Source organism: Carettochelys insculpta, chromosome 8 (genome assembly GCF_033958435.1).
Source record: "Carettochelys insculpta isolate YL-2023 chromosome 8, ASM3395843v1, whole genome shotgun sequence".
In the NCBI taxonomy this organism is placed as follows: Eukaryota; Metazoa; Chordata; order Testudines; family Carettochelyidae; genus Carettochelys; species Carettochelys insculpta.
In genome coordinates this window covers 55,467,879-55,487,436 of record NC_134144.1, presented here as the reverse complement: position 1 = coordinate 55,487,436, position 19,558 = coordinate 55,467,879, and the positions used below count along the sequence as shown (strand labels likewise).

Sequence of the window (19,558 nt, the reverse complement as noted above, 5' to 3'; positions counted from 1 at the left end):
AAATGACCAAGAAGCATTACAGTTGCAAAGATATCAAGCCTAACTGCCTTAAAGTGTACCCAGACACTTTCAATTAAGCTGCTGTTAGGAACAATTGGAACTTTGTAATCAAATTTGCCTTTAATTGTTTTTTGAAATCTAAATGCCTTACAAGGTAAATCCACCTACCACAGTGATCTTCATCTGAATTATCACCACAGTCATCAATTTCATTGCAAATCTGTTCAGATCGCAGACAAACCCTGTTGTTTCTACATCTGTAGGGTCTTGTTGGTGGGCACAGAAATTTAACTGTAGGCAGAAGACATCAGGTAGCATCCATTCAGAAAGAATATTAACAATCGTTTGTACACATGCATGACCATCCTTCAGTTGCTCATAAAGAATACCTGTCTCTCTGTTGTGCCTCCTTTCAATGTGGCAAACAAGCATTGTGTGTGTAAGTATGGCATGATTTGATGCCTTTCTTATATGAGCTGGTATTTAAGCAGTTATTACTTTGTGAAAGTTTTATTGTTTTACAAAATTGAAATTAGAATTTTGTGCAGATAATTTTTAAGGCCATAGAATAATGCAGTTGCTTTCATTTTAAAAACATAGGCAGAATATATTAGAGTTGCTCAAAACCATATGTAATGCTGAAGCACTGCTCAGCTGCTACTGCTAACCAACACATAGCTTCACTTATGAAAGCTCAAAGAGCTCCAGTAAACACTTAAATTGCTCTAAAACTGAGCAAGTTGCAGCGAGAGATTTTGTGAGTAAAATGGAGCCTGAGAGGGGATACAATTACTACTTATAAGTATGACAGTGCACTGGCCGCAGACCCCCCCAAAGCATGGAGGGGCAGGAGACCCTACCCTCCAAGGCCACTTCTCTTCCTCCAGAGGCCTTTGCTAAGCCAGGAATGGGGCCAGGGAGGCCAGCCTCCACAGCCAGGATGGGTGAGGCCAAAACCAGCTCCCGGACCATGTTCTTGCCCCCCCAAACTCCGTAGCCAGGTCAGGTGGAAGGGCTGAGGCTCCCCACAGCTGATTACACAGCTCTTATTTAAACCTCAACTTTACCATGGTTGGAGGAGCAGCCCAACAATGGTAAAAGGTATGGGTCAGCTTAAAAAGTGGAAGGGCCATGGCATGCTGAACCCCACCCCTTCTGTTTCCACCCACCAGCATCAAGGGACGAAAAAGAACTATTTAAGGTAAAGGAATGTTGGTATAAGAACGGTCCATGAGTTAAGTTTAGACATGGAATTAGAGGAAGGTTTGTTACCATAAAAAGTATGAAGCTTTGGGACTGCCTTCCAATAGGAGCAGTGGGGACAAGGAAACACCTAGTTTTAAGATAGTTGTAATATTTTGTTGTTGTCTGAGATACGTGAGGATTGCACTCAATGATTTCATTACTCATGAGGTCCCTTCCGTGACTTTCATTATGCTATGCTCTTGTTTACACTACCACAGGCCATTGACCTAAGATATGCAACTTCAGTACCGTGAATAATGAAGCTGAAGTTGACATATTTAGGTCTGCTTGCTACAGTATCTTCACAGTGGAAAGGCAACAGCTGACACTCTTCTATCAGCTCTGCTTACTCTTTGTGTTTTGACGGAGTACCAAAGTCAAGTCTGGCTGACATAATGTTTGTCACTTATTGGGGATGTTTTTTTTAAATGATGATAGGAGAGCTCTCTCCTTTTGACATTGTGTGTGTTCACCACATGCCCTCCAGTGGCCCAGTGGAACTGCTAGAGCTGTACTGTTGCAGTGCTATGTGTGTAGGTATGCCATGAAATCCTTCAACATTCCCTGCGCTAAAGAGATCTGTGCTTGCATGTCTATTAAATCCACACCCTCTGTTGATGAAGTGGGTGGGGACTTAGTGATATTTATGCAAAGAGAAGATGGCAGGAAAGAAAATGAAGTAGCCCCAGAGCTAGTTCTACTAAGAAGCTGTCCTTGGAGCTTCCTGTCCTCAGTTCTTGCTTTTCCTCACCAAGACTGCCTTACCCAGCTTCCTACCTCCCCAGGTCCTAACTGCTTCAGGAAACAGAGGAAGTGGGTAGATCAAAGAAGACAGCTTCAGTAAGGTGAAGGGCTTCCCATCTACCACAGATCCAGGCCTAGCCATATATCTTCCCCAATTCCCACACCCTCCTGCAGCCCAGAGACCATCTTTCTGTGCTGAACTAAATTGCTGGATTTCCCCAATGTTGCTTCTCCTCAGACTCCTGCTTTGACTGGCATCCAAGGCACGGCAACGATCCTGAGAGTGTTGTGAATCTATTTAGACTTGATAAATGGTAGTTATGTTTCCAGAACTGCCTCATAGATGTACCAGAATAACTGTACACCCCATCTGATTAAAAATAGGCATTTGGATATTGCTGCTTCTGATTTTAAAATCACCATTGGATTATTGAATAATACAAGTTTTGTTTTTATTTAGCCATACTGTTAGTATGCCCATATTTCAGGCAAACTATTAAAAGTCAAGTGATGAAAAGCATAATTTAATTATTGCTTTTGACAGAAAAGATACAGAGAAGTGAATTTCATATAATTCCTAAATTGAGGGCTGTAAATTGTACATCTTTCTACTTCACTAATTCACTTTAGTGGCACAGAATACAAAAGACATACCACACATTTCAGGGAGTTCATCTGAGTTGTCTCCACAGTCGTCTTCTCCATCACATACCCAGAAATGGAGTTTACAAAGTGAATTGTTGCACAGGAACTCATCAGCTTTACATATATTTCCACCTTAAAAAAAAAGAGAAATTGTTAATTCACAGTATAAATAAAACAAATGTACCCTACTGTCACTTGTACATATGCTATCCTCTACTAATGAAATATGGGACATATGTGAAAAGGTCAAATCCTAGGCAGAAGTTTTGGGAGGGGCCTGTAGAAAAGATGGATGGTCATTTTGTACATTTTCATCGACATAACATATCCACCCATTGCTTTCTTACACTTGTGGCTTCTGTAGTGAAGCTAAGTTCTGTGTGAGTTTGAGCTGCTAAGGTAGGCGAGGACGAACAGGGGTCTCCTTTGTAGTTATTCAGTACCTATAATGGTTAGAATAACTTAGAATTACAGAACCATAGGTTCAGAAGGGACAGCTAGGGTCATATAGTCTATTCCAGCCTTATTTTGAAAACCTCCAATGAAGGAACTTATTTTCAATCTTCAGTGGAGCTTTTCTTTATTCTGAAGTTATAGGACTTGAGTACATCAGGACACTATGCTGCAAGGCAGTGGTACAAACCAGGAGAAACACAAACACAAGTTCCAGCTTACTCCCGGCCCTAATCCTCCAGGTTTGTCCTAAATAGATTCTGAGGTTTCTATTTTGACTCTCTAATGCTGCTCCCCAATCCACTTTGCCACAAACCATACATTGCAGTACAGTGTTACAGCCCAACAGCCATGGAAACACCTTTTCTGTCCTGTCTTTTCAGCATCAGAGTGTAAGGTTTGGGTTTGCTTGTTATTTCATTTAAAAAAAAAGCCGGGGGGGAGGTCATTTTGCAAAGGACCATTAAGAGACATGGGCCAGACATTATCTTGTATAATATAAAACTTGAATTTTAAATCTAAGTATTTATGATATTTCCTCCTTTCTAACTAACTCTTTTCTGAAGTGGTATAACTTGTATTCCATTCACAACTACTTCAATCAACATTTAGATTATTAAATATGTTGTTAATTATTTTGATTCTACTTCGGTTATACCAGAGTACAGAATTGATTTCCTCTATCAAAGTAACAATCATTTTAGTAAACAATAACAGGTGGTTGAGTGTTTGATTTTTAAACTATTAAAACCATTAGGTAGATTGCTATGCATTTTGAATACAAACAAAAGATTAATTTGCCCTGTTTACTGGTTTTCAGTTCTCTACCTAAGTAATGTAGTCAGTTCTTTTTGTTCAGGGGTTTCAATAATCCATTGACTCGAAGTTTTCACAATAGGAACAGATGTTGTAGTATTAAAAACAGCTTCTGGCTTCTTGTATTCAGTCGTGATAGCAGTAATTAATGAAATGACAGGCTAAGTTACTATCTTAATTTGAGATAAACACTGTTAATCTGTTTGATTATCTATTTAATTGGTAACTCCCCATTCTTCTAAAATAAGCTAAAATATTTCAAAACTTCTCATTAAAATGACAATTTTATGAGCTGCATATAGATTTTTTCCCTTGACCACAGTACACTCATCCCTCACTATACGAACACAATTGGTTCCCAAATTTCTGCTCATAGAACAAAACTCATAAAAGCAACACTAAATTCCCATTAAAATACATATAAAAGTCTCCAATTCATTCCAAGTGGTTGTAACTTGACATAAACCAGTTGAGTTTAGGTACTTTTCTGATGTATTTGAATAGCTTGGCACCAGAAATAGGATGTAGTGTATATATGTAGAGCAGGGATTTCCAACCTATGGGTAGGGACCCATACATGGGTCCCATTAGATTTGTTAGAGGTCGCCAGCTGGGCAGTTTCCAGCTACATGTAGCTGTTGAAGAAGCCATTTGCAGTCTCTTAATACTACTGCCTCAGGCAGATATCTACCAATAGCAATAGCCACCGGAGATGGCAGCTATCTCTATCACTAGAGATAGCAACTATCTTATGCCTAGGTGCTGAAACCTTAACATTTGAGTTAATTGCTGGGAGCAGGAAGGCTGGGGGAGCCACCCAGCCTAGCAGCCCCGGTGAAGAGGCTGTGGGAGGAGGAGGAGTGGTGTCTAGGGCTAGGGTTGTTGAGGGATCTGGGGGGGTCTAAGACTGGGGGAAGTTTGGGGCTGCAGGGAGAGTCTAATGCTGGGGGTGGTTTGGGGCTGCTGGGGGGTGCAAGGCTGGGGGTGGTTTGTGGCTGCTGGGGGATGTAAGCCTGGGGGTAAGTTTAGGGCTGCTGCAGGGTGTAAAGCTGGGGGCAGTTTGGAGCTGCTGGAGGGGTGTAAGGCTGGGGGTGGTTTGTGGCTGCTGGGGTGTGTGTCTAAGGATGGAGGAAGTTTGGGGCTCCTGGGTGGGTTTAAGCCTGGAGGGAATTTGGGAACTTGGGAGGGGCAGTTAAAACCTGGCCAAGGGTGAGGTCTGCAGGGTGGGCAGGGGAGTCTGATACCATAAACCCTGGAGTTACCCTGGGGTTGTTCCTGTAACCCCTGCACAACTCAAATTTTCCTGCAAGGTGGTGCAGCCAGGAGCCACCAGGGCTGGTCAGTTCCGTGGCTCCCAGAGTGGCAGGAGCTTGGAACCAGGGGCAGGCTGGTTCCAGTCTTCCCATGGCTTATGGGTCTGGGAAACTGATCGGCTCATGACTGGTCAGTTTCACGTTTCCGTCATTGCGGGGAAGGGAACCAGGCTAAGGGCCTTCTCCCTCTCTTCCCCAAGCTGAAGGGCTGTCAGAGAGCTGCATGTCTGAGGGAAGGGAGTGAAAAGGCTCCAGCTGTGGGTATTCCTGCCCCCAGCCAGGTACCCCATGGCTGGAACTGAGCTAGACTCAGGGCTGCAGGTCTCCCCGCCCCCCTGGCCAGGGACCCCACTCACATAAGTGGGGGAAGTTCACTCATATAGTGAATAAAGGTAGGTATATATGTTCCTCATTTTAGCGAGTACTCCTAAGTAAAGTATTTGTTAAATGAGGGACGAGTATATAATTCGTTTCTTTTTCCTTACATAATATTGAACTTACTGACATCATCTGCTTGAAACTTTAGGATGGTTCTCAAAGAACTGTTGAAATCACTTTATATTTCATTTGCACAATGCAGTTGTTTAAACTTTGACCACCCTTGGATGCAAACTCTTTCACTTGTGAGAGCTATAATTTATATTGGTCTAAACAAGCAGTCAGTCTGTTTGGGTTAAACAGTCAATGCAGTGGGATTTGTTTTGCAGCTCATAAGAGACAAAAAAGATCTAGTTATTCCTTTCATCCTTTGCAATTACTTGGAGATAATAAGGGGTGACAGTAATATGCTACAAACTGTGTTCTTCTAGAACAGCTTTGAAATCCTGCTTTCTGAAATGTCAACTATAACTAGCACCCCCAAAAATACACAACGATCAAGCACCCCTCATTTTCTTTTCAGTTACGAAGTCTTGTGATATCTGGAAAATATGCAGAATTTGCTTCTTTCACTTAAAGTGGTTTAATTCAACTAACTTCACAGGAGTTACTCCTGACTTACTTAAATTTCAGAGGTGTATAAAGTTACAATCTCTGTGATATCTGGAATAATACTTTTGCAACTAGACTGTTTTGTCATTTAACTCACAGAGCTCTAAATCTATTCACTTTCCTGGTCTGCCTAATGTATGGTATCAACTTTTTCTTTTTTTTAGAGCTCTTCTTTTGACACAACACATGGAGAGCTTTTGCTTTCAGAATGACAATACTTACTGCAGACTATTGTATACCATTCATACCTTAATCTTTGCACTATTCTAGTACACACGTTTCATAGAGCTGGAAGGGACCTTGGAAGGTCATCAGGTCCAGACTCTTGCTCTTTTGACTAGACCAAGCCCTCCCTTCCTATTTGCCCCAGATCCCTAAATGGCCCCCTCAAGGATTGAGCTCAACAACCCTGGGTTCAGGGGGCCAATGCTCAAACCACTGAGCTATCTTTCCCCCCAGACTATATCTTGAACAACAATCTGGGTGTTGGCTAAACAATTAATCATGCAAGTCAAAGTCTAACCCTGCTTTGCTTATGAATTTGGAATCTGTTAAGTGGTTTTGCACTGCATAGAATATTTTTTTATTTTATGAGGAGCATCTTTAATGTGTTTTGGTCTGTTATCAGTAACATGTTATGATACAAGCTTAATTTTATGATATTGCAAAGGAGCTATTTGGCCACTTACACTTACAAGCATATTTGAGCGCATATCCTGTGCCCACAATGAGTGTCCATATATGCTGATCAGTGCATAAGTACAAACTGGGCACAGGCATATACTCATATTCAGACTACTGCTTGCAGATACAAAATTAGAGCTTTACAATTTCAGTATCCCAGTTCCTATTTTCTTCAGTTTGAATAAGTTTTAATTCAAGGGAGTGTCTTTACCCTCCACTGGCACAAACATCTTAATGTATACTATTATAAAAGGAAAGGCATCTGTCCATCCCCCTGTAGCCATGAGCATTCCCTGGGCCCCTCTCAACTGTGGCCCGCAGCCCCTCCTCCCATCCCCTCTTCCCACTACACCTCTGTGCTCCCTCCCCCCACCTCTAGCCCCATCCCACTACCCCCCAACTACATCCCCTCCAACTTGCTGTCATTCCATTTCCATGCATGTCCACCCCCTACTGTGGACCCCGCAGCCCCTCCCCTACTCTTGGCCCCCTGACTGCAGCCCCCACAGCCTCTCTCCTTTTCCCCTCTTTCCACTACACCTCTGTGCTCCCTCCCTGCAGCCCCAGTCCCTCCCACTGGCCCCTCCAACTGCAGACCCCTGGCTCACTGCCAGCCCATCTCCGTGCACCTCCCCCACCCCTTTCCCCTCCAACTGACCCTCCAACTACGGCCCCACCCAGCACACTGTTTGCCCATCTCCACATGAGCCCACCCCCCAGATATGTACCCAACAGCCCCTGCACCATCCCTTCTTCCTACGACACCTCTCTAATCCCTCCCCTCATCTCCAGCCTCTCCCACTGCCCCTCCATGGATTCCTGCCAACCTGTCTCCATACATGCCCGCCTGCTGAAAGACACACTGTGCTCCCCACTGACAGATGGGCATAACTCTCTATCAGTTCCCTTCACCAGCCCACAGCTGCCACATCAGAGGCACCTTCCCCCTTCCTCATCTGGCCAACTGTCAAGCCTGGGACAGGTGAAAAACAGGGATAGGCTGGAATGTTCAGCAATAGTCTGGAATGAAGTGAAAATGTGTGGATCCTTCTACAAGGAATATTGTAGAACATTCCACAATACGGTAGAATGTTAAGGAATGTTCTAAAACCTGGTAGTATATTCTAGAATATGTTGGAAGTATATGACAATTCTTCTTCGAATGTTGCATCATGGTTAGGGAATGGCCTGGAATCCAGAGCCTTGGATGTTTCCTAATATTTCTGAATATTCTGTAACTTAGTAGATTAAGGGAGAATCCATAGCAGAGTATACATAAACTCTGTCCACTGTGGAGTGAGCTTGTAATTTATGTTTGAATGTCATAGAGGAAAGAACAGTGAAGTTTCAGGGAGAAACCTGAGCTGGTGTGATTATGATCTCTAACTAACAAAGTAACGGATATTGGTGAGTCAAGAAGTGGAAGGGGGTATGACCGCAGCAGCAGCAGCAAGGATATGGCAATGGAGATCATCAATGGCTCCTCAGTCTCAATGGGGTAGAAAGGAAATATGATACTGAGAGAAAAAGGAAAGCATGAGCATCTCTTCCACCTGAACCTCGGAGAGAGGTAAGCTGGAGGAATACTGAGGCCTGTCAACAGACACAATGCCGCTTCTCACAACAAATTAGAGACGAGGAACACCAAAAAAAACACTGAGGCCCATCAACAGACACATTCCAACCTGACAGAGGAAGAGATGAGGAACACAAAAGAAATATCCAGGTCTGTCAACAGCCACATTCCAACCTGACAGAAGAAGCAAGAGAAGAGATACTCCAAAAAATATACTGAGGCCCATTGACAAGCATGTTTCAACCTGAGAAAGGAAGCAAGAAAAGAGGTATACCAAAGAAATACTGAATCCCACTGACAGGCACATTCCAACCTGACAGAGGAATCAAGAGAAGAGGTACTGTAAAGAAATACTGAGGCCCACCAGCAGACACAAGCTGCAAGAAAACACATGGGTCTAAACATTGGCAAAAAACTGGATATTGATGAAATCCAGCAATTGAGATTGACTATATGACCATTCTCCTGTGGCCAAATGAACAATGAATTCAGACATTGCAATGCCCAAACGTGGTGGGCAGAAAGAAGTAGAAGAAGAAGTCAGGCAACCTAATTTTGTGCTATGTTGTGACAGTGGGAAGGTGATAATTCCAGAAGTTCCTGCCTGCAGAATTTGGCCATTGCAATGGTACAAGGTATATTATGAAGAATCTACCACAGTGTCTCATAGAAGTGGAAATGCTTGGAGAGGAATCAAGGAAGAGAACAGTCCTCATTCCTTGAATAAGCATGTCACAGTCTTTATCGGATTTCCCATTTGTCATGCAGCACTGACAATTTCCCATCAGGCCAGAACTTGCAATGACTATAAACAAAATTCGGGGACAGCATATAGAGAAATATGGAATATGTTTACACGCACCAGTTTTTACTCATGGCCAATTATATGTGGCTATGAGTTGGGTAGGCAACTCCAGAATCCTCAAGATATATGCAGATCAGCAATCTCTCCATAAAACACCAAGGAAGAATGTACAAGTTAGGTCTAACAACATGCTTACCTGAAATGTTGTGTATAAAGAAGTAATACAGATGTAATCAGTGCTTGTAGGAAAGATTGATGTATGATTTGTATATAGGACAAAATAAAAATTTGATTGAAAAACCAACAGGATATACATTGGGTTATGTGTTAGAAATAACCAATTCCACCTGAGCAAATAATTACTTCATCTGTAGACACCACCAAGAGGTGCGTCCTGCTAGGCTGTACCTACACGGGCACAAATCTTTGAAATAGCCATATTTCAAAGATTACTAATGAGGCGCTGAATTGAATATTCAGCTTCTCATTAGCATTAGGATGCTTCCGGCCGCAGTGCTTCGAAATACCTTTTTCTAAAGCGCACGGCTCGGCACAGCTACACAGGGGTCCTTTTTTGAAAGGACCCGCACCTTTCAAAATCCCCTTATTCCAATCAGCGATCAGGATAAGGGGATTTCGAAAGGTGTGGGGTTCTTTTGAAAAGGACCCCTGTGTAGCCACGCTGAGCCGCACGCTTTCAAAAGCAGCACTTTCGAAGCACCACGACTGGAAGGGTCCTAATGCTAATGAGGCACTGAATATTCAATTCACTGCCTCATTAGTAATCTTTGAAATGGCCATTAACATGGCTATTTTGAAGATTTGTGCCCGTGTATGTCAGGATTTTTTAACACCTTGGACATAATTGTCCCGGTGGGCCAGGGAATACATGCCTTTGGCTGTGTAAAATCAGTGCAGGCACATGAAAAATCTAAAGTGTCACAGGCTATGTCTACACTAGCCCCAAACTTCGAAATAGCCACACAAATGGCCATTTCGAAGTTTACTAATGAAGCGCTGAAATGCATATTCAGTGCTTCATTAGCATGCGGGCGGCCATGGCACTTCGAAATTGACGTGCCTCGCCGCCGCGCGGCTCGTCCCGACGGGGCTCTTTTTCAAAAGGACCCCGCCTACTTCTAAGTCCCCTTATTCCCATCAGTAATTTTTCAATCAAAGAAAGATCAGCTGATGGGAATAAGGGGACACCGAAGTAGGCGGGGTCCTTTCAGAAAGGAGCCCCATTGGGACAAGCCGCGCGGCAGAGAGGCGCATCAATTTCGAAGTGCCGCGGCTGCCCCCATGCTAATGAAGCACTGAATATGCATTTCAGTGCTTCATTAGTAAACTTCAAAATGGCCATTTGCGTGGCTATTTCGAAGTTTGGGGCTAGTGTAGACATGGCCACAGGCTGCCATTTAGCAGCATTACCAATGGTCACTTTTTGTCAGTCGGCTCCCCCGGTAATGTGAACTCATGAATTATTCATGATCAAGTGTTTGAATTCTAGGACTCTGATTGGGCAGAGGTGAGAACTTCTAGCACCTTCCAAGCCCCAGAGGACCTAATTGAAAACTGCAGGTAAAATCATGAATATTCATTTGGAATCATGAATAATACATGGACTCCCTGCATATAAGCAGGTGCTGAGGGGCACTCTGTGGCCTGGAGGACACAGACTCACTTCTGCTACTCCACATAGGGAGGCGTGGCTGCATCTGCGGCGTCCGCCGAGCCCTTAGGCCAGCCCAGAGCGGTGAAGATCAGCCGATATCACCATCTTTGAGCTAAATCACTTCAGCACCGCCACTACACCTGCGGCGCTGACTGGGCTCGAGAGGTGCCTACGCTCTCAAGCAGCAGCTCCTCCCTCAAGCGGTGCCAGCGGCAAGCGGTCTCCGTGGGGAGGTGGCCGAGTGTTGAACTGGCCCGCTGAAAGGTGGGTACTGCGCGCTTGGCTGCCAATCCCGGAGGCCGCCATCTTACCATCGCCTCTACCTGTGCCCTACCATTCTGACCATCGGCTTCTTCAATTACCTGACGAGACACACCTACCGGATTCGACTCCTGACCTCGGAATATGTAACTCACCTAGACTGACACATTTTACACCTGGGACATAGGGGCCTCCAAAGGGGGAGTAGGGGTCGCGCCCCTCCAGTGTGCCGGCCTGACGAGGTCAGCACAGAACCCGAGGGCTTGACTCTCAGGGCCAGGCCTTGGAGCCCAAGGTATACAAAGTACAGCACATTTAATTATTAATTGTTAACAGTTTTATATTAATATTATTATAGCATATATTAAGGTATTTAGTAATAATTTTATTGGGAAGGTATTATTCCTTGCCATGTTTTACCCTCAATCCTCCTTTATATATATTATTGTGAGTGAAGGCTCAGCCTCCTCACCTCCCACAGGCTGCCAACACAGTGCTTCCTGTAGGAGAGCTAAGGCCTCCCAGGAGCAACTCATAAATAAAGCCCACAAAGGGAAACGGAAGGCCTCCCACAAAAAGAGGAGACAACCTTGACTGCCCCCGGGCTCATATTTTGGGGCAGGTGTTGCGCCCTGCCCCCGGTTAGGAGCGGGGGTTAGCACCCCTCGTTCCGCCTGTTTAAGTTGGCAGCAGGGATCTTTAAACTCCTAACCCTTTTCACCATTCCTTAATAACAAACTAATTTTTGCCTTCTAGACCAATAAAAAATTTATAACCACACAAAGGAACCTTCAAGTCAACAAGATGTTTATTGTAAGTTTATAGTTATAGTTATTGTTTAGTTTAGTATAGTTAGCTTGTTATTTAATAGTGGGTTTTAATAAAATAGTTAATTTGTTTCATTCGCTTGTACCTTGTCCTTGGTCTCGCCCTTCCTTGTCAGCCATTCCCTGCTAGGAGGTTTGGGCGGTGTCTAGTGTGAACCGGGGTGGAGCTCTCCTACCTGGGTTTGCAGCAGGAAACTGACTGGGTCCTGGGATCTGTGCTCAGGAGGTGTCAAACAGACCTCCTTCGTGTAGGGCTTTGTTTAATCTAACACCCTTTAGCCTGTCCAAAAAAAAGCCCGGCAGTGTAGACACACCCCTAGTGTTTATAAAATAAGGAGAGAGTTGTAATCAAAATATTATATACATGATGAGACTCTGGTCTGTTTCTGCCCTCATGTTACAATGTAGCATATGACCTTGTCTTACTCATACAAATTACTCTCTTCAATCAGGCCATGTAATCTCTTTGACAGGAAGAGCATCCTTTGTTTTGTGTTTGTATATCATAGAGCACAGCAGGGTTATGGTCCACAAGCAAGGCTCCTGAATGCTTCCAAAACACCAATAAAAATTATATGCTTTGACAACAGTGTGCTTGAATAAGTACCCTCTTGTCTGACACGGCCAGTGTCAGATGATATAGAGGAATGAAAAGAACGTGGCAATTATGAATCATCCTTCCGCTGTTGTTCAGGCAAGGATTTTGATTATTGGAAGTCTAAGGACACCCAGATAATGGGAGTTGCATCTTGGACCATCTTGTCTAACAGGCCCTGAAGGACCGCTCTTCTATAATCATAACTAATTCTTTTTTTGAACCTCGTAACATTTTTTGGCCTTCAAAATATCACTTAACTAAACGTTCAAGAAACTGAACATTCATTGTGTGAGGAAGTACTTTTCTTTGTTTTCTATCTGCTGCCTGGGAATTTTATTGGGTGACCCAGACATTTAACAATTAAGTGGCAGCCTGATGAAGTCCATGCCAAATGTTTCCTGTCCTCCTTTTGGCGTAGTCAGATAATATTTGTATTGACGGCATTTTGTATAACATTTTTGTTTTGTTATACATTTCCTGCAGGGAAAAGAAAACTAAGTGAAAGAATTAAGCAGCATTCATTGTGGCATTGCAGCCAGCTGCTTGAGGAACAGCTGTATTGTTTTTCATAAGAAGAGATCACAGAGCCTTCGTGTAATCCACATTAGTATGCTCTGGGGTGCCGCTACCTTATACCAGGCTTTTAATATAAATAGCTGGACAAAATCAAAAGTTTACCATTTTGTGACAAAACCATGTCTTACCTTTTTCACAGTCTTCTTCATCACTGCTATCCACACAGTCATGGATTCCATCACATAGCCATCTGATGGGGATACAGTGGGCCTTATTTTTGCATCGAAACTGATCTTCTTTACATTCTGTTATACAATCCATCTGTTTAAATACAGATGTGTACTGCAGTATTTATTAATAATACCAATACACAGTTATAGACACACCAAGCAGAATTTGTCAAGGCTGTTAGACTTTTACAGCCCTGGCTGCTGTTTCTTCTATACTATTGGCAATGCAACTGCAACACCTGGAATATAGATGTTCTGATATTATATGCCTGAATATTTTGCTTTTATCATTTGACAGCATAAACAATGGGCTCATAGAACTAATTATTATCTTAATAATTTTAAGCTTCTAAAATTGTTGTTCAGAAACCTCACGTCAAGAGCATAAGGGCCTCAAAGGAAATATACCAATTACCTCATCAGAGCCATCAGCACAGTCCAGTTCTCCATTACATCTCAAAGATGCTGAGATACATCCTCCACCTGCACATATGTATTCTCTTGAAGAACAAGTTGGAGATGCTATTTGTAAATATAAATTTTAGCATTAGCAAAGAAACAAGTGCCATGAGATAAAACATATTAGATTAATCTATATTTTTATTGTAATTGACAATATTTTGTGCAAATTCCATAATATGTATTTATGGTACCTGTTTTCACAAAAACAAGATGGTGTGCACTATAAAGGAACTATTAAAAATGTTGCAAGTGCATTTTTTTATGGAAGTACCACCTCTGTTTCCTTATTGGGCTTCAGTAATGCATTGGGAATGAACAGAAAAGGAAATATGTTTAAGTACTAATAAATTAAGCTTTTGTTTTAACTCTGCCATGCCGAAAACCAATAAATAAATGATTGGTAACTGATTAAACAAACAGGGCAAAATTCAGAACCCATGGAAGTCAATGGGAATTTTACTATTGACCTTAAGGGAGCCAGGATTCCACTCACCAGCTGTGTCTATGCTAGCAAGTTATTTCTTAAAAAAACCCACATCTTTTCTGAAAGAACCCACAGAACATCTACACACAAAATGTGCTCTTTCAATCTGAAATCAAAAGAACACAGCACTTTTTGCAGTGGCCCTTTTCCTCTCCCAGATGAAGAAAAGTAACTTTTTCCAAAATTTCTTTCAGAAAAAGATGTGTGTACATTCCCTGGAGGCCCTCTTTTTGAAAGAGCTGTCCTTATTGGCCTGGATTTTTCGATCCCTGGCCCATTTTTTGCGAGAGTGGGAGCTGTGAGGATGCTCTCTATCAAAAGAGTGGATTGTTTTTTTGATCTGCTTTTTTGTGTGTGGATGCACTCTTTTCAAAGAAGATTTTTCAGAAGAGATCTTCCAGAAGAACTTCTTTGGAAAGATCACTGTAGTGCACATGTAGCCATAGTAATCAATAAAGGAGACTGAATATTAACAATAGATCCTAAATATGTATTTTTAAAGACAAATTATAGCATATAAATACAACAATAACACTAACACTACTACTAAAAAAATGAAGTAAAAGTGTTGCATTAGTATACTGTCTCCCAGGTAACTATTTAAGACAAATGACACAAAGACTTGATGCAGACCCTCTGCCCACAAGGGAATTTTATTCAGCAATGAATTAAACCTCATATAATTCCTGTGAAATAGGGAAATTTCCATTTTATAGATATCTTCCCTGCAATGGAAACAGAACACAGATCTTAGGCCTCACAAACCAGGCACTGGTTTAAGGGATGTTTGTGGTCACAATGGAAATTTTGGGAACCAACTTTTTGGGGTACCAGATCAGCATATTACCTCCCCCACCTTTTTGTTTATTTGCATATTTTGAGCAGGGTGGGCAAAAAATATTTCCCACCTTAAGAAAAAAAGCAAATAAACAAACAAACAAACCTGCGGCTGGCCCGCTGTTATGAAAAATTTTACACTACTCTTACAAAATTATCATACAAATATAAATGACCAGCGACAATAGCTATTTGCTTGTTCTGTGCCACGATGACTAATAATGATTGAAGAAACAACATGGAACATAAAAGCCAACAATTAATTATATTTTACCATGTTGGTAAAAACAATTATGGGAAAGTAGATTTCTACAAGACTGATGTTCACTCTGGGATTATATTTTAAAATGAGACCTATAATACAAATTGCTGTTTACCTCAACAAAACTTCATACTACATGCATTCATGCATGGAGATTTTCAAGATACGAGGTGTCAGACACCATAAATACAATCTATCTCAATAATTTAAAGAAAATGTGCAGTAAGAGTAGATTATAATTTATATTTATACTGTACCAGAAATTAATTAGATAATTTATACTGTAAAAATAATAAGCTTCACACCCTAAATCCTCCACATTTCAAAGCACTAAATAATGCATCAGATCTGTGGCTATGGATCCTGGTGCCTATACAGAATGTGGTGACTTTAATCAGACTCAGAATGGGCACAAAGATCAGCATTAGAAAATTACACTAAAGGATCACGAGCAAAATACCCAGTGAAACTAACACAAAATAGGCATGTCATGTATATTGCTTCCTAGACAGTAGAACCCCAAGATAAGCACATTTGAGTTGCACATATCTCGGGTTAACGTGACTTGGAGTGGCAGGGAGCTGGTGCCTGGCTGCCTGCCACTCGGGGGAGCCAGGAAACTGACCAGCACTGGTCAGCAGCACTGGTCAGTTTCCTGGCTCCCCTGAGTGGCAGGTAGCCTGAAGCCAGGGGCCAGCTCCCCACAGCTCTGCTGTGTTGCTCAGTTTCCTGGCTGTTGTGAGTGGTGGGCAGCCAGGAGCCAAATACCAGCTCCCCACCACTCAGCAGTAGACTTGGTCTGTTTTCTGGCTCCTGTCAGGGGTAGCAGCTTAGAGCCTGACTCTCAGCTGCTGCCATTGACAGGAGCAGGGAAACTGACCAGCACAACAGTCTGTTCAGTTTTCCCTCTCCTATGAGCAGCGGGTTGCTCAGAGCCAGGGTCTTGGCTGCCCGCCACTCACAGGAGACAGGAAACTGACAGGCAGGGCTGCACTGGTCAGTTTCCTTGCTCCCCTGATTCATGTGAAATTTGACTTAAAAGGGATTACACAAGAATGCAGCCTCCATCTAAGTCGGCGGTCTAGTGCATAAACATCAGAGGCATAAGATCATTTGACAAAGAAAAACAGTTCAAGAATTTTTTTTTTTAATGTTCAGAATGGTGTCAGGTAAATAGAACTTCTTTTCTAACTTTGTATAATTATTATTATTATTATTATTATTATTAATGCATAACACCTTAAATCTGAAGATCTCAAGGTACCTTATTGTTCTTTAAACATCACCATCATTATAGAAGTTAACCACTGTTATTACAATTTTATAGCATGGGAAATTTAGTAAAAGGCAGATTAAATGCCCTAAATTTACACAAGGAACTCCTGTTGCAAAGATCAAGATTAAAAAATGCTAGAACCCCGCTCTTAGTATCACATATACACCCAAGCCATCTGTTGTTTGCTCTGTGGATGCTCAGCAACAAGTAGCAGTAACAACTGTAGTTCCAGAGCACTGAGTTTTGCTTCACTTCATGGAAAAGCATACCATGTCTTCAGAGGGGTAATGAAAAACACATGGTCTAAGCCACTCGGGCCCTAAGGCCTTTTTATTTAATATAAAAAAATATAATGTGAAATGGTATCAGTTTTACAGAAATGCTGTGTAAAAATGATCATAAACAACTAACCAAAGCACTTGATATTGAGCCATGTGCCTTTTATTTCTGGCATCATTCATCTGAAATTGCTTAATCACTTTCTCTTTCTTCGTCTTTCCATACTTCTTTCTAATACTTTTTTTTTTGTCCTGGAAAATTTAAACGTTACTTATGTAGTCCTACCTGGTTCACAATTTTTCTCATCATCTCCAAATCTGCAGTCTTCATGACCATCACATTTCCATTTTGCAGATATGCACTGACCATTGGAACACTGGAACTGGTCTTTTGAACAGCCAGGTTCACAATATCGCTGTTATAAACAAAACAAAATAACTGAGTTAATACAAAACATGTATTATATAAAACATTTGTGACCATTCAGCCAGTCAGAATATCTAGGGTCCAGTTCTGCCACTCTTATTCATCAAAAGCTATGTCTACACGTGAAGCCTACTTCGAAGTAGCCTATTTTGATGTGGAGACATCGAAATAGGCTATTTCGATGAATAACATCTACACATCCTCCAGGGCTGGCAACGTCGACGTTCAACGTCGATGTTGGGCAGCACCACATCAAAATAGGCGCTGCGAGGGAACATCTACACACCAAAGTAGCACACATCGAAATAAGGGTGCCAGGCACAGCTGCAGACAGGGTCACAGGGTGGACTCAACAGCAAGCCGCTCCCTTAAAGGGCCCCTCCCAGACACAGTTGCACTAAACAACACAAGATCCACAGAGCCGACAACTGGTTGCAGACCCTGTGCATGTAGCATGGATCCCCAGCTGCCGCAGCAGCAGCCAGAAGCCGTGGGCTAAGGGCTGCTGCACACGGTGACCATAGAGCCCCGCAGGGGCTGGAGACAGAGCGTCTCTTAACCCCTCAGCTGATGGCCACCATGGCGGACCCCGCTATTTTGATGTTGCGGGACGCAGATTGTCTGCACGTGCCCTACTTCGACGTTCAACTTCGAAGTAGGGCGCTATTCCCATCCCCTCATGGGGTTAGCGGCTTCGACGTCTCGCCACCTAACGTTGATGTTAACGTTGAAATAGCGCCCAACACGTATAGCCGTGACGGGCGCTATTTCGAAGTTAGTGCCGCTACTTCGAAGTAGTGTGCACGTGTAGACACGGCTAAAGAGAGGTAACTTTCTACAGAATTAAGATATTGCTGATTTGCTATGTCTACACTTGCCCCGTACTTCAAAGGGAGTATGGTGATCAGTCTGACGGGAGATTGCTAATGAAGTGCTACGATGAATATGCAGCACTTCATTAGGCTAATTCTCTCCTGCGGCAACATTGAAGTGTCAAACTTTGAAGTGCCAGCATGCCGTGTAGCATTTCAAAGTACCTTTACTGTCCAAAATTGCCATGCACCCATCAAAGCTCAGGGCAAGTGTAGACACAGCCACTGTGAATGGTGGTGGTAGGACTGAGCACTTAGCCAAGCGTGCTTTGAAAAGGAGTTCAGTTTTTGCAATGAGGATAGCTAGTATCTCATTTGAGAGTTGTTGTCAGTGCTTTAAATGAGTTGTCCTGATCACCATTTTGGCAGACTTTGTCTTGTAAATATTAATGTAATTAACCCCTCTTATAAACTAGTATTAATATACCAATGCCTGTTCTTTCTGGGGTGCCTTTACTTAATAAAATGTTATCAAATGTACCCATTGAGTTGTGAAACCATGTATCAAAATATATTACAATTGTTTAAAACACTTAGTGAATGCATAACAATGTTCAATAGTGAATGATGCTCAAAATCAGAGGAAAAGGCTAGAAGACTGAAGCAAAGAACATCATGACATAATGTCTTCCGTAATAGCAAAATCCAAAGAAATCTCAGAGCAATGCGTGAGCTATATATAATGTGGGAAAATAGCACTATTATAGAAAAAAGTATAAAGTTAATTTTCTCATGATCAGGTACAGCAACAAACAGATTTGTGTGCATTTATCAGTGTAGGAAAAAGAAAGCAGTTATGTTTATCTGTCTATCAAATTAGCAAAGAGCAACCCTAAAAGATCATAGAAGATTAATTGATTACTGTTTTTGGTTCTCTGTGCCTTAAATATTGAATCTGTTCTGGTACTGCTATGGTCTGAAGAAGTGGGTCTGTCCCACAAAAGCTCACCTAATAAATTATTTTGCCAGTCTTTAAAGTGCTACTTGACGGCTTTTTGTTTTGATAGAAGATCAATGTATTTGATTTCTGAGAGCCATTTATTGATCTCGGTTATATGTATAATTCCCATTGCTCTCATTTCTGATAGGTACAATAGTTACTTAGTAATATTTCTATATTCAAAATAATGTTTTAACCATGAGCTTATAGCCAAGTGTTCTATCATCAAGGGGCTTCATTCCCTTACTCCATGAAATTGCCACTGCTCTTCATAACAGTTGCATGTGTTGAGTTGGGGGAAAATGTGATTGTTAGTAAATGGGCACAAACTATAAACAGAAC

General features: G+C 42.2%; 1 protein-coding gene across 1 annotated transcript in view; it reads right to left on the bottom strand.

The window, feature by feature from the left end:
* LRP1B (LDL receptor related protein 1B) overlaps positions 1-19,558 on the bottom strand; it is a 1,349,009-nt gene that overhangs the window by 107,988 nt on the left and 1,221,463 nt on the right. Inside the window, exons 69-74 of the mRNA XM_075000767.1 lie at positions 17,264-17,393; positions 13,794-13,900; positions 13,337-13,469; positions 2,644-2,766; positions 169-291; positions 45-47 (exon numbers count right to left, since the gene is read on the bottom strand). Of these exons, the coding sequence (XP_074856868.1) occupies positions 45-47; positions 169-291; positions 2,644-2,766; positions 13,337-13,469; positions 13,794-13,900; positions 17,264-17,393 (619 nt within the window). The remainder of the gene's footprint in view (positions 1-44; positions 48-168; positions 292-2,643; positions 2,767-13,336; positions 13,470-13,793; positions 13,901-17,263; positions 17,394-19,558) is intronic.